This window comes from Pyrus communis, chromosome 3 (assembly GCF_041283825.1).
Source record: "Pyrus communis isolate YQ-2024b chromosome 3, ASM4128382v1, whole genome shotgun sequence".
Taxonomy (NCBI): domain Eukaryota; kingdom Viridiplantae; phylum Streptophyta; class Magnoliopsida; order Rosales; family Rosaceae; genus Pyrus; species Pyrus communis.
This window is the reverse complement of record NC_142567.1, coordinates 13,792,416-13,804,690: the sequence shown is the minus strand read 5'-3', so window position 1 is coordinate 13,804,690 and position 12,275 is coordinate 13,792,416. Positions and strand designations below refer to the sequence as shown.

Genomic DNA, 12,275 nt, shown 5'->3' with positions numbered 1-12,275 from the left:
TATTCATATAAACCCTTCCCTCACACTTGTTTTTCTGCAATTTGTAGAACAAAAGGAATTCCCTCTAAGTCATGCTTCACTATCCTTTAAGAACAAGGGTATGGGTATTTTAAGAACAAGGGTATCGGTATTCCTATTCTTGGCTAGGTAAGGATAATGTGGTTAACAAAGAAATTAGGCTAAATAAGGCTCAAAGGGGCTAATCCTACAATACATATGCAAAGGGGTAAGGCTTTTTTGGCTCTGGGTTTAAACTAAACAACTTCATGTTGTTATTTGTTATGCTAATCAATTTCATGCTTTGAATGAAATGGGTATGAGTTCTAGTATTTGGAACTATAGTGATGAAACGTATTCCAAGTAGCAACCAAGCAAAGAATAATGAGATCATGCAATGACTTTAGAAAACAAGAACATCAAGATTAGTAACTCTCCAAACAACTTTTAGGCTCAAGTCTCTCAAGGTTGTAGCGTTAGTTTGAGTTTCTTCCTTCAAGCATGTTACAAAAACTGTTTTTTTCTTTTTGTGATTACATGTGAATTCGTAAATGACAACTACAACTAAGCATAAACCAAAGAGCATATCAAACTTCCGTCCATGTTTGTAACTTTCTTTAATAGTCATGCAATTAAAAACCAAATCCTCATCATTGTGTTAGAAGGTACCCTAAGACACAAACAAACACACAAAAAGGACTCTAAAAACGACTCTTTTTGGGTTTCTCAAACACTTTTTCGATTTCTTTTTTTTTAATTTTCGGATTTTCTGTTTAAGACACATAAAAACACTTCAAAACACACTAAAAACACTTAAAAATAGTGAATGACAACTTTGGAAGTGATAGGTGATAAAATCCCACGAAAATTATGCAAAAACAACTTGTTTACACCCCCACACTTAAACCAAACATTGTCCTCAATGTTTTAAGCATAGACTCACAAACAAACAAACAAAAAACACAACTAACAACATGACAAGCATAGCAAAGTAAAAGCAATAAAGAGTAGGGGTTTAGGAACGCAAATCTAGTTGTGGAGCTAGAGTTCCATCATCTCCTCGTTTGAACACATGGGTTGTCTCCCAAGAAGCGCTTGCTTTAACGTCTTCCAGCCGGACGATACCTCCTTCAAATCTTCAATAGGGCTCATGGCATGGAGGGGTATGTCCTCCATGGCATGCTCCTTGAAATTCTCGTTGTAGGGCTTCAAACGGTGTCCATTCACTTTAAATTCATGTCCCGTCTTCAAACTTTGAATTTGGACTGCACCATAAGGAAAGACATTAGTAATAACAAAAGGACCGATCCATTTAGAACACAACTTACCCGGAAACAAACGAAGGCGAGAATTGAAAAGTAACACTTTCTGCCCTATTGAAAATGTCTTGCTACGAATCATCTTGTCATGGGAAACCTTTGTTTTCTCTTTATAAATGCACGCGTTCTCATAAGCCTCATTCCTTATCTCCTCAAGCTTATTCAATTGAAGCTTCCTATGAATTCCAGCGGCATCTATGTCCATATTGAATGTCTTGACGGCCCAATGTGCTTTGTGCTCCAATTCAACGGGAAGATGACATGGTTTCCCATAGATGAGCCGAAATGGGGACATCCCAATTGGTGTTTTATAAGCGGTACGATATGCCCACAATGCGTCATTCAAACGCAAGCTCTAATCCTTCCGAGTTGGCCCAACGGTCTTCTTTAAAATCTTCTTGATTTCTCGATTAGAAACCTTGGCTTGCCCACTTGTTTGAGGATGATAAGGTGTGGAAACGTTAGGCATGACATTATACTTCTTGAGCAACGCCTCTATGGTCCGATTACAAAAGTGAGAACTTCCATCACTTATAAGAACCCTTGACATTCCAAATCTCGCAAAAATGTTAGTTTTCACAAATTCTGTAACCACTTTGGAATCATTAGTACGGGTGTCTTTTGCTTGATAGGACCATATTTATGCTACTTAGTTATGTTATTTCCTTACATTTAGTGAGCTAATTACTACTTATTATAGTGTTTTAAGCTATTTTTGTTTGTTTGTAGGTCCTAATGACAAACTTGGCAAGAAAAGGCAATTTTGAGCCTTTTAGAGCAGTTTTGGGCTTATTATGGATAGCTTGTATATGGAGCAAGGTGGATGGACGAATTTGTAGTCAAAAGAGGCTAGGAATGCTACAAATCAGAAAAGGAAAGTTCATGACAAAGAAGATAAGGAAAGTGCAAGAAAAGAGGAAACATTATCCAAAACCTTATCCAACCTTATCTTATCCAAACCTAATCTTGTTCCACCTTAATCCTAGCTGCAAGTGGACCTAAAAACCTAATTTCTAGAAGCCCTATCTGACCCTAAAAGGGTGCCGCACCTCCACCCCCCCCCTTTTTATGCCTTCTAGAACACCCAAAATCAGCCATAAAGCACTTAGTTTCTAGAAGGCCCACTTTTGGACGAAAATTCTTAAACCTTTTTCTGATTGGATTCAGATTTTATTTGGCCCTTTTTCTCTTGGATTTGGATTGTATAAGTCCATATCTGAGATTAATTGGGCTAGGACTTAATTCCCAAACCCTTGCCACAACACTTGTATCAGCTAGGTGTAACCCTAAATCTGATTGCTAGGGTTTCGGCCCTGCTATATATATATATGCCTATTATTGTGCCGCACCCCCTTAGACACCCTAGGCAGCCAATCATCCTTCAAATCATTCATTCATTCACACCACACACCATCCATTCAGAAATAGACTTTGTGCCGCAATTCTTAGGGAGAAGAAGGAGTGTCGTGGCTTCCATAGGAGAAAGACCATCTTGTGCCGCAAGAAATCTGCACCCATTGGAGACTTTCAGAGTTCTTTCTTCCCTTGTTTCGTTTCCATGTTTATTTTAATTTGCTTTTCAATGGTCATGAAAATGTGTAACTAAGCTTTTCTTAGTTAGAGGTGAATTCAAAGCCATGGGCATATGTTTTATATGAATTGATTTCCTCCAGATTTTGTTTCTTGAATTGTGGATGTGATTTACTTAATTCATTTATTGAGAACTTGTTCTTGTGTGTTGATTAAGGATGCATACTTAGTTTTCATACATGAATTTGATGCTAGGATATAAGGGAATTTCACATAATCGTTATGACCTTATATTCATAAGTAGTGGAAATCACTAGTCATGATTGTATTAAGTAAATTCTAGGCAAGAGTATCATGCAATTCATAGTTACGAATGCCTAGTCAATGCTTAGGGTTTTCAAAAAGCTTAATGATCTTTGATTTTATCTCTATTATGCAGTTCATGTAGGGAATTTGATAAGAATAATTTCATTATCGATGCGTATTCCATCCAATTCAATGAAACTAGGGAAATCTGAAAGTTAATTTGTGGTTTTCACAATTAATTTGGGGCATTGTCATTCATGGTTTAAAGGGATAAAATCTGGAAATCAATTTGTGTTGCATATGTGCATGTGTGGAGAAGGACCCTCTAACTAGTCTTTTTCCCATTCAATTCACCTAATTTAGTGCCTAATCTGTTTAGTTTACAATCTGTCCATTTTAATTAATTTCGTCCAAATCAATTCCCCATTTTATTAAGTGTGTTAGATTAGTTAGAAAAGTGTTTGAATCTGTCCAAATTAGTGTTTTGAGTCTAAGTTAGTTAAATTTCGTCCAAATCACCCTTTAGAGTTGATAGGAGCATATTTATGCTACTTAGTTATGTTGTTTCCTTGCATTTAGTGAGTTAATTACTATTTATTTCAGTCTTTTAAGTTATTTTCGTATGTTTTTAGGTCCTAATGGCAAAAGGAGCAAGAAAGTGCATTTTGAGGCTATTTGGAGCATTTTTGGGCATGAAGTGGATAGCTTAACCATGGAGTAAAGAGGATGGACGAAATTGAAGTCAAGAAGGGCTAGGAAAGGCTACAAATCTGGTGGAAGAAGTCCTAATGCAATGAAGATAAGGAAGAAGCAAGAAACAAGGAACCTTATCCAACCTTATCTTATCCTATCCTAGAAACCTTATCCTATCCTAACTCTAACATTATCCTATTCTATCCTATCCAAATCAGGTTAGGACTTAAATCTAGCTAATTAAAGGGGATTAATTACACATTTAAACACCTATTTCAGTTTCTAGAAGCCTTATCCATTTGTTTGCCGCATGTGGACCATTCATTGTAGGTTTAGGAGTTGCAATCCTTCCTCTACATGATAGAAGCATATTTATGCGCCTTAGTTAGCTAGTTCTTATGCATTTATGTTGTGTTTTCTTACTTAATTTAGTGTTTAAAGTCATTTTCGTGTGTTTATAGGTTCATATGGCTAAGGATGCAAAAGGATGCCTTTCGGAGCCTTTTGGAGCAAATTAGAGATTGGAATGGATTGCATATGCTTAAAGCCAAGAAGATGGACGAAATTGAAGACCAAAGGAATGAAAATGAAGAACAAAGAGTTCACATTCATCACCAACACAACCATGCATCCACACATTCTTTCACCATCATTGCAGCCACATGCACTTGTTCCCCTTTCATCATTCCCTTTATTCTTTCATCATTCCATCCACTCATTCATCAAACCACTCCCATCCATTTCATCATTGCAAACATTCAAACAAACACCACACAATGCCGTGGCTCCTATCCCATTTCCAGATTTTCCCTTTGCATTTCCCCTTCATAAATCAGCCACATGCACTTTAATCATTCAATCACACCAACACACATTCAATCTCCAACCTTTCACATGCATTCCATCTTTTAATTTAATCACATGCACATTCACCTTGCCTTTGCAGAAAATCCACTTCATAACACATGCATCTTGGCAGATTTCACATGCACTCATGCACATTCACCTTAATCATTCACATAGCTTTAATCCACATGCATTTCCACCTAGATTTCCACCTCACAACCACCAGAAATCAACCAAAACCGTGCATTCCCTTTCATTTCTGTCAAAGCACATGCATTTCCACCCTTTAATCACATGCACAAACAGCCACATGCATCTCCCATCACCATTTCAGCTTTCCACCTAATTCCTAGTCATCATGTTCCCCCCATTTCACCTATAAATAAGCATGCATTGCAGCCACAAACAACACACTCTTCCATTTCAGAAAACCATCTCTCATACACATTCATTCACGCCAGAAATTCCTCCCCTCTCTCTAGCACTACCATACTTCACCATTCTTCATATTTTCTGCCCAAAAACACTCCTTACCTTCCCCTACATCCATCCCTACCCTAAACACATCCTTCTACATCATCCATAACCCCCAAAACTCACCAAAACCCCTTGTGCCGCAGCAACTAGAGGAGAAGAGGCCTAAACGTTCATACAATTCAAGATTGAGTTGTTGGAATTTTTAGGTGTACTTCGATTCTTGTTTTCAATGTTTACTTTGTTATTACTCTCTAAGTTTGTTGTAATCATGAGTGGCTAAACCCCTAATTAGTTAGGGGAAAGTTTGAAGCCATGAACATGTTTGAAATATGAATTGATTTCTTCCAATTGTGATTTGTTAATTTGTGATTGCAATTCAATTATCATGTTTATTAAAGACTTGTTTTTGTATGTTGATTAGGGATGCATACTTAGTCTTCATGCATAAACTCGATGCTAGTTTATAAACGAGTTTCACCTAATCGTCACAAGTTTATAAACATGAGTAGTGAAGGTTGCTAGTCACAACCGCGTTAATTGAATTCTTGGCAAAAGTATCATGCATTCATAGTTACAATTGCCTTGTCAACACTTATAATTTTCATAGAGCATAATGATCTCTCATTGTATCTCTTCTATGCATTCATGTTGAGAACCATTGGAGAATGATTTGAATTGTCGCATGCATCATCCAATTCAATAACTTAAGGAAAATTTGAGAGTTAATTAGTGCATCACGGTTAACTTGGGGTGTTGAGCATCATAGTTAATGAAAAACAATTGGAGAATCGATTCATATATAAATGTGTCATGTGTGGAGAATGGACCTCTAACTAATCCATCCATCATCTTGTTTCTCAAATCCGTTTATACAATCTGCCTAGTTTATTAATCTGTGCATTTAATTTAATTTCGTCAAAACCTTAATCCCCCTTTACTTTAGTGTCCAACTTAGTTAGAAAGTGTCTTAGTTTGTGTTTTTAAGTGTTTTGATTCAATTTGTTACACAAATTCGTCCAAATTCACCAAAGTGCTCAAAACTGCCCAGAAAGTGTTTTTAAGGCAGTTTTGAGTGTTTTGGGTGATGTTTGAGTCTTTTGGTTTGTTTTAGTGTTTTAAAGTTTAGTTTTGCATTCTTTGAGTCTAGTAAGTGTTTTATATTGTGTTCTTACGTTTTTGAGTCAATTTCACATTGATTAGCATCCCTAGTTAATCCCCGGTCTAGAACGATCCCTATTTGCTCATTTACTACAATTGTCATCCATAGGGTTTAATTTGTGTGTTTAACTATTTTCGCATCAAATTTTGGCGCCGTTGCCGGGGATTAGCAAAATTGCTAATCCCTTGTGTTTTTGCCGTATGTTTTTAGTGTAATTTACCTAGTTTTCTCATTTTGTTTTGTTTTCTTGGTTTAGGTACTAGTGCATGACGCGGAGTTCTCAAACTGTGCATGCACATATCTTAGACTTTAACGACGATTTTGAACGTGATTTGAGAAGAAAGAGGAGGCATCCCGAACCTAGTGAACCTAGTTCAAGTTCAGAGGCCGAATCTGAGTTTGAAAGTGTGGAAGAAGAAGTTATGGCAGCAGACAATCGGACCATTAAAGAGCTTTCGGCCTCGGGGTTGGCCAATGCCGCACCATTATGCATTCAATACCCCGCGGCTGCCCAAGGCAAGACCGATGAATTCGAGTTGAAGTCAAGCTTGTTGCACCACATTCCGAAATACCATGGGCTTTCCATGGAAGATCCCAACAAGCATCTCAAGGAGTTCGAGGTTGTTTGTTCGAGCATGACACCCATAAATGTCGATGGGAACATTCTAATGATGAAAGCTTTTCCATTCTCTCTTGTGGAAAAGGCTAAGGATTGGCTTTATGAATTGGCACCCGGGACCGTTACTTCTTGGGAGAGCATGAAGAGAGCGTTCTTGGAGAAGTTCTTCCCTACTTCAAGAGTCATTCTCTTGAGGAAGAAAATTAGCGGAATCCAACAAAGTCAAGGAGAAACTTTTCCGGCATACTACGAGCGTTTTAAAGCCCTTGTTGCATCATGTCCTCAACATCAAATGAAGGAGGAGCTTCTCCTTCAATATTTCTATGAGGGCCTTCTTCCCATTGAAAGGCAAATGCTCGATGCTTCGGCGGGAGGTGCATTGGTGGACAAAACTCCTATGGCAGCCAAGACCCTAATCGCAAACCGTGCTCTAAATGCACAACAATATGAAGGACTTGGGCAAAGGGACCCCCCACGGCAACAAGTGAATGAGGTAAGTTCTCAATCCGACCTTCAAACTCAATTAGCTAATCTTACTTCTATTGTGTCTCAAATGGCCGAAGGAATGAAGATACAAGGACCGATTGTATGTGGTGTATGTTCTATCCAAGGACACCCTTCGGAAAAATGCCCACAATTGATTGAGAATGGGGGATGGGAGAGTGCAAATGCTATTGGATTTCCGAGCCACAATCAACCAAGGAATGATCCATATTCCAACACATACAATCCGGGTTGGAGAGACCATCCAAACTTCAAGTGGAGGGAACCTCAACAACCTCAACAACAAGGAGGCTTTAGACAACAACCCCCAGGGTTCTACACCAAGCCATTCGGCCCCAATCCAAACCAAGCACAACCTGCCCAAAACAATCAAGGTACGTCGTTGGGAAATGAAACACTTCTTAAATTACTTACCAATTTGTCTCAGGGGCAAGAGGATCAAACCAAAGCCATGCAAAACCAAGACAAAAGGGTGGATCACTTGGAGAAACAAATTGGGCAGATTGCGGAATTTGTAGGACAATTCCGAGACAAAGGCAAGCTCCCTAGCTCAACCATTGTCAATCCAAGGGGAGGATTCGAATCTGCCAAGGCAATCATGTTGAGAAGTGGTAAGGAGGTCGGAACCACCCCAAGCACGTCCAAAACAAGTCAAGAAGAGGACGTGTTGCTGCAAGAAGAGGAGGAACAAGGAATAAAGGCCACGGCAAGGGTGAAAGAATCTTTGCCGCAGCCCCCTATTGTGCCAAAACCGTCCAACATGCCTAAGGTAAGTCCAAATTCGACCTTGTCAAGTTCTATTCCACTAAACGTGCCCTTTCCTAGCAGGTTTAGGCAATCAAAGAAGGAGGAGAGTGAAAAGGACATTTTGGAAACCTTTAGGAAAGTTCAAGTCAACATTCCGCTCCTTGATGCAATCAAGCAAGTCCCTAAGTATGCCAAGTTCTTAAAAGAGCTTTGCATCACTAGGAAGAGGATTTCGACCAAGGAAGTGGTGAAGGTAGGTGAGAATGTGTCCGCCATCTTGCAACGCAAACTACCTCCCAAATGCAAAGATCCGGGTAGTTTTACCATTCCTTGTGTCATTGGTAACACTAGATTTGAATCTGCCATGCTTGATTTAGGTGCTTCTATAAATGTTATGCCATATTCCATTTATGCATCTATGAACCTAGGAGTGTTGAAAAATGATGGTGTTATCATACAATTGGCCGATAGATCTAATGCTTATCCAAAAGGAGTTTTGGAAGATGTTTTAGTGCAGGTTAATCATTTGATCTTTCCGGCGGATTTCTATGTTCTTGAGATGGATGAATCGGATCATGCACCCTCGCTGCCCATTCTACTTGGAAGGCCATTCATGAAGACGGCCCGTACTAAGATTGACGTGTTTAATGGAACTTTGTCCATGGAATTTGATGGGGAAGTGGTTAATTTCAATCTTTCTGATTCCATTAAGTATCCTAGTGAAGATCATTCATGTTTCTCTATTGATATTGTTGACTCTTTGGCGCAGGGATATCTTGAAGATTTGAATGACGATGCACTTGAAAAGGTCATTACAAGAGGTGTAGAAGTCAAAACCAAGGAGGCAAGCTATATGCAAACCCACGGCACACTTGAACAAACCTATGCCGTGCCTCCTAGTGAGGAATTCCTTGAAGTAGTTGCTGCCCTTGAGTCATTACCTAAACATGAGGGAAAGTTTCCTAACCGTGAGTCCATTCCCATTTCGACTAACAAATTGCTTCCATCCATAATTCAGGGACCTATTCTTGATCTCAAACCTTTACCAAGTCATTTGAAGTACATTTTCTTGGGGGAAAACGAGACACTACCTGCCATCATCTCTTCCTCCCTCACGGCACAAGAGGAGGAGAAATTAGTTCGTGTATTGAAGGAGTACAAATCTGCCCTAGGTTGGACATTGGCCGATATTAAAGGTATAAGCCCTACAACTTGTATGCATCACATATTTCTTGAGGAGGGGGCCAAACCAACTAGAGAGGCTCAACGCCGTCTTAACCCTCCGATGATGGAAGTTGTGAAAAAGGAGATAATTAAACTTCTAGATTGTGGAGTTATTTATCCTATCTCCGATAGTCGTTGGGTTTCACCTATCCAATGTGTGCCTAAGAAATCTGGGGTAACGGTTGTGGAGAATTCCGAGAATGAGCTTGTGCCTATGAGAATTCAAACCGGTTGGCGGGTATGCATTGATTATAGGAAGATAAATTCCACCACAAGGAAGGACCACTTCCCATTGCCGTTCCTAGATCAAATGTTGGAAAGGTTAGCAGGTCATTCCTTTTATTGTTTTCTTGATGGTTATTCCGGTTATAACCAAATTGTCATTGCTCCGGATGATCAAGAAAAGACCACTTTTACTTGTCCCTTTGGAACGTTTGCATATCGACGCATGCCATTTGGCTTGTGTAATGCTCCTGCCACGTTTCAAAGGTGTATGGTAAGCATATTTTCTGATTATGTTGAGAAGATTATTGAGATATTCATGGACGACTTTAGTGTTTTTGGTGATTCATTTGATCATTGTTTGGATAATCTCACTTTAATCTTGAAACGTTGTGTTGAAACAAATCTTGTTTTAAATTGGGAAAAATGTCACTTTATGGTTAAACAAGGTATTGTTTTGGGTCATATAATCTCTGAAAAAGGAATTGAAGTTGATAAGTCTAAAGTAGATCTTGTACGCTACTTACCCTCTCCTACTTCGGTTAGAGAGGTTCGTTCTTTTCTTGGTCATGCAGGATTCTATAGACGATTTATCAAGGACTTTTCCAAGATTGCACAACCCCTATGCCGCCTCCTCCAAAAAGATGTGTCTTTTGAGTTCAACGAGGCATGCGAGAAGTCATTCAAGCATCTCAAAGAGCTCCTAACCACGGCACCCATCATAACTCCCCCGGATTGGTCCATTCCATTTGAATTGATGTGTGATGCCTCGGATTATGCACTTGGGGCTGTTTTGGGTCAAAGGAAAAATAAACAGTCACATGTTATTTATTATGCTTCCCGCACTTTAAATGATGCTCAATTGAATTATTCTACAACCGAAAAAGAACTCTTGGCGGTTGTATTTTCTTTAGATAAGTTTAGATCATATCTTCTTGGTACTAAAGTAATTGTTTTCACTGACCATGCAGCCTTGAAGTATCTTCTCACCAAAAAGGAGGCTAAGCCAAGACTCATTCGTTGGATGCTCCTACTTCAAGAGTTCGATCTTGAAATCCGAGACAAGAAAGGGTGTGAAAACGTGGTGGCTGACCACCTAAGTAGAATGGTGCGTGGGGAAGAGTCCACCCCCATTTTAGAAACGTTTCCGGATGAGCAACTTCTGTCCATTGAGGTAAGAACCCCTTGGTATGCCGATTTGGTCAATTTCTTGGTGTCTAAGCAAGTTCCTAGTACCCTAAACAAGTTCCAACGTGATAAACTTGTTCATGATGCACGTTTTTATGTTTGGGATGATCCATATTTATGGAAATTCTGCCCAGATCAGATTGTGCGTAGATGTGTGCCCGAATCTGAATTTAATTCCATTCTTACATTCTGCCATACTTATGCATGTGGGGGACATTTTGGCACCCAAAGGACAGCCCTAAAGGTGTTACAATCTGGATTTTATTGGCCTAATCTCTTTAAAGATGCTAAAATGTTTTGTTTAACATGCGATAAGTGTCAAAGAACAGGTAACATAGGGCCTAAGGACCAAATGCCACAACAATCTCTCTCATTTGTGGAAATTTTTGATGTGTGGGGTATTGATTTCATGGGCCCCTTCCCTCCATCTTTTGGTTTCACTTATATCTTGCTAGCTGTCGATTATGTTTCCAAATGGGTGGAAGCCAAAGCCACCCGTACTAACGATTCTAAGGTTGTTGCAGATTTTGTGAAATCTAATATTTTTGCTAGGTTTGGGATGCCACGAGTTTTAATTAGTGATGGGGGTTCTCACTTTCGTAACCGCACCATTGAAGCTTTGCTCAAGAAGTACAACGTTACTCATAAGGTTTCCACACCTTATCACCCTCAAACTAATGGGCAAGCGGAGGTTTCAAATAGGGAGATCAAACAAGTCCTAGAGAAAACCGTGGGACCCTCAAGAAGAGATTGGAGTTTGCGCTTGGACGATGCATTGTGGGCCTATCGTACGGCTTACAAAACTCCCCTTGGCATGTCACCTTTTCGGCTTATATATGGTAAGCCATGTCATTTGCCCGTTGAGTTAGAGCACAAGGCACATTGGGCTGTGAAAACCTTCAATTTGGACATAGACGCTGCTGGAGTTCATAGGAAGCTCCAATTAGATGAACTTGAGGAGATTAGGAACGAGGCTTACGAGAATGCTCGCATCTACAAGGACAAGACGAAGGCTTATCATGATAAGATGCTTCGTACCAAAACGTTCTCCAAGGGGCAGAAAGTGTTGCTTTTTGATTCAAGACTTCGGTTATTCCCTGGTAAGTTACGTTCTAAATGGATTGGACCTCTTGTTGTTACTAATGTTTTTTCTCATGGTGCAGTCCAAGTCCAAAGCTTAAAAAGTGGCCACGAGTTCAAGGTGAACGGACATAGATTGAAGCCATACTATGAGAACTTTGTGGAGCATGTCGTGGAGGAGATCCCACTCCATGCCGTGGGCTCCAATGGAGCATGAACGTGTCTTCGTCCGGCTGCAAGACGTTAAAGAAAGCGCTACTTGGGAGGCAACCCATGCAATTCAACAAAGGAAGCTCAAGGAATCACTCCAATTCCAGATTTGCTTTCCTAAACCCTTCACTTTGTTGTTTATTTCGAATCTGCC

The 12,275-nt window shown here is 39.7% G+C and overlaps 1 protein-coding gene across 1 annotated transcript in view; it reads left to right on the top strand.

Moving 5' to 3' along the window:
* The first annotated feature begins 1,147 nt into the window (after positions 1-1,147).
* The window catches only part of LOC148697991 (uncharacterized), a 59,128-nt gene continuing 48,000 nt past the window's right edge, over positions 1,148-12,275 (top strand). The window contains exons 1-2 of the mRNA XM_088690350.1: positions 1,148-1,160; positions 8,131-9,530. Coding sequence (XP_088546476.1) covers positions 1,148-1,160; positions 8,131-9,530 — 1,413 coding nt within the window. The remainder of the gene's footprint in view (positions 1,161-8,130; positions 9,531-12,275) is intronic.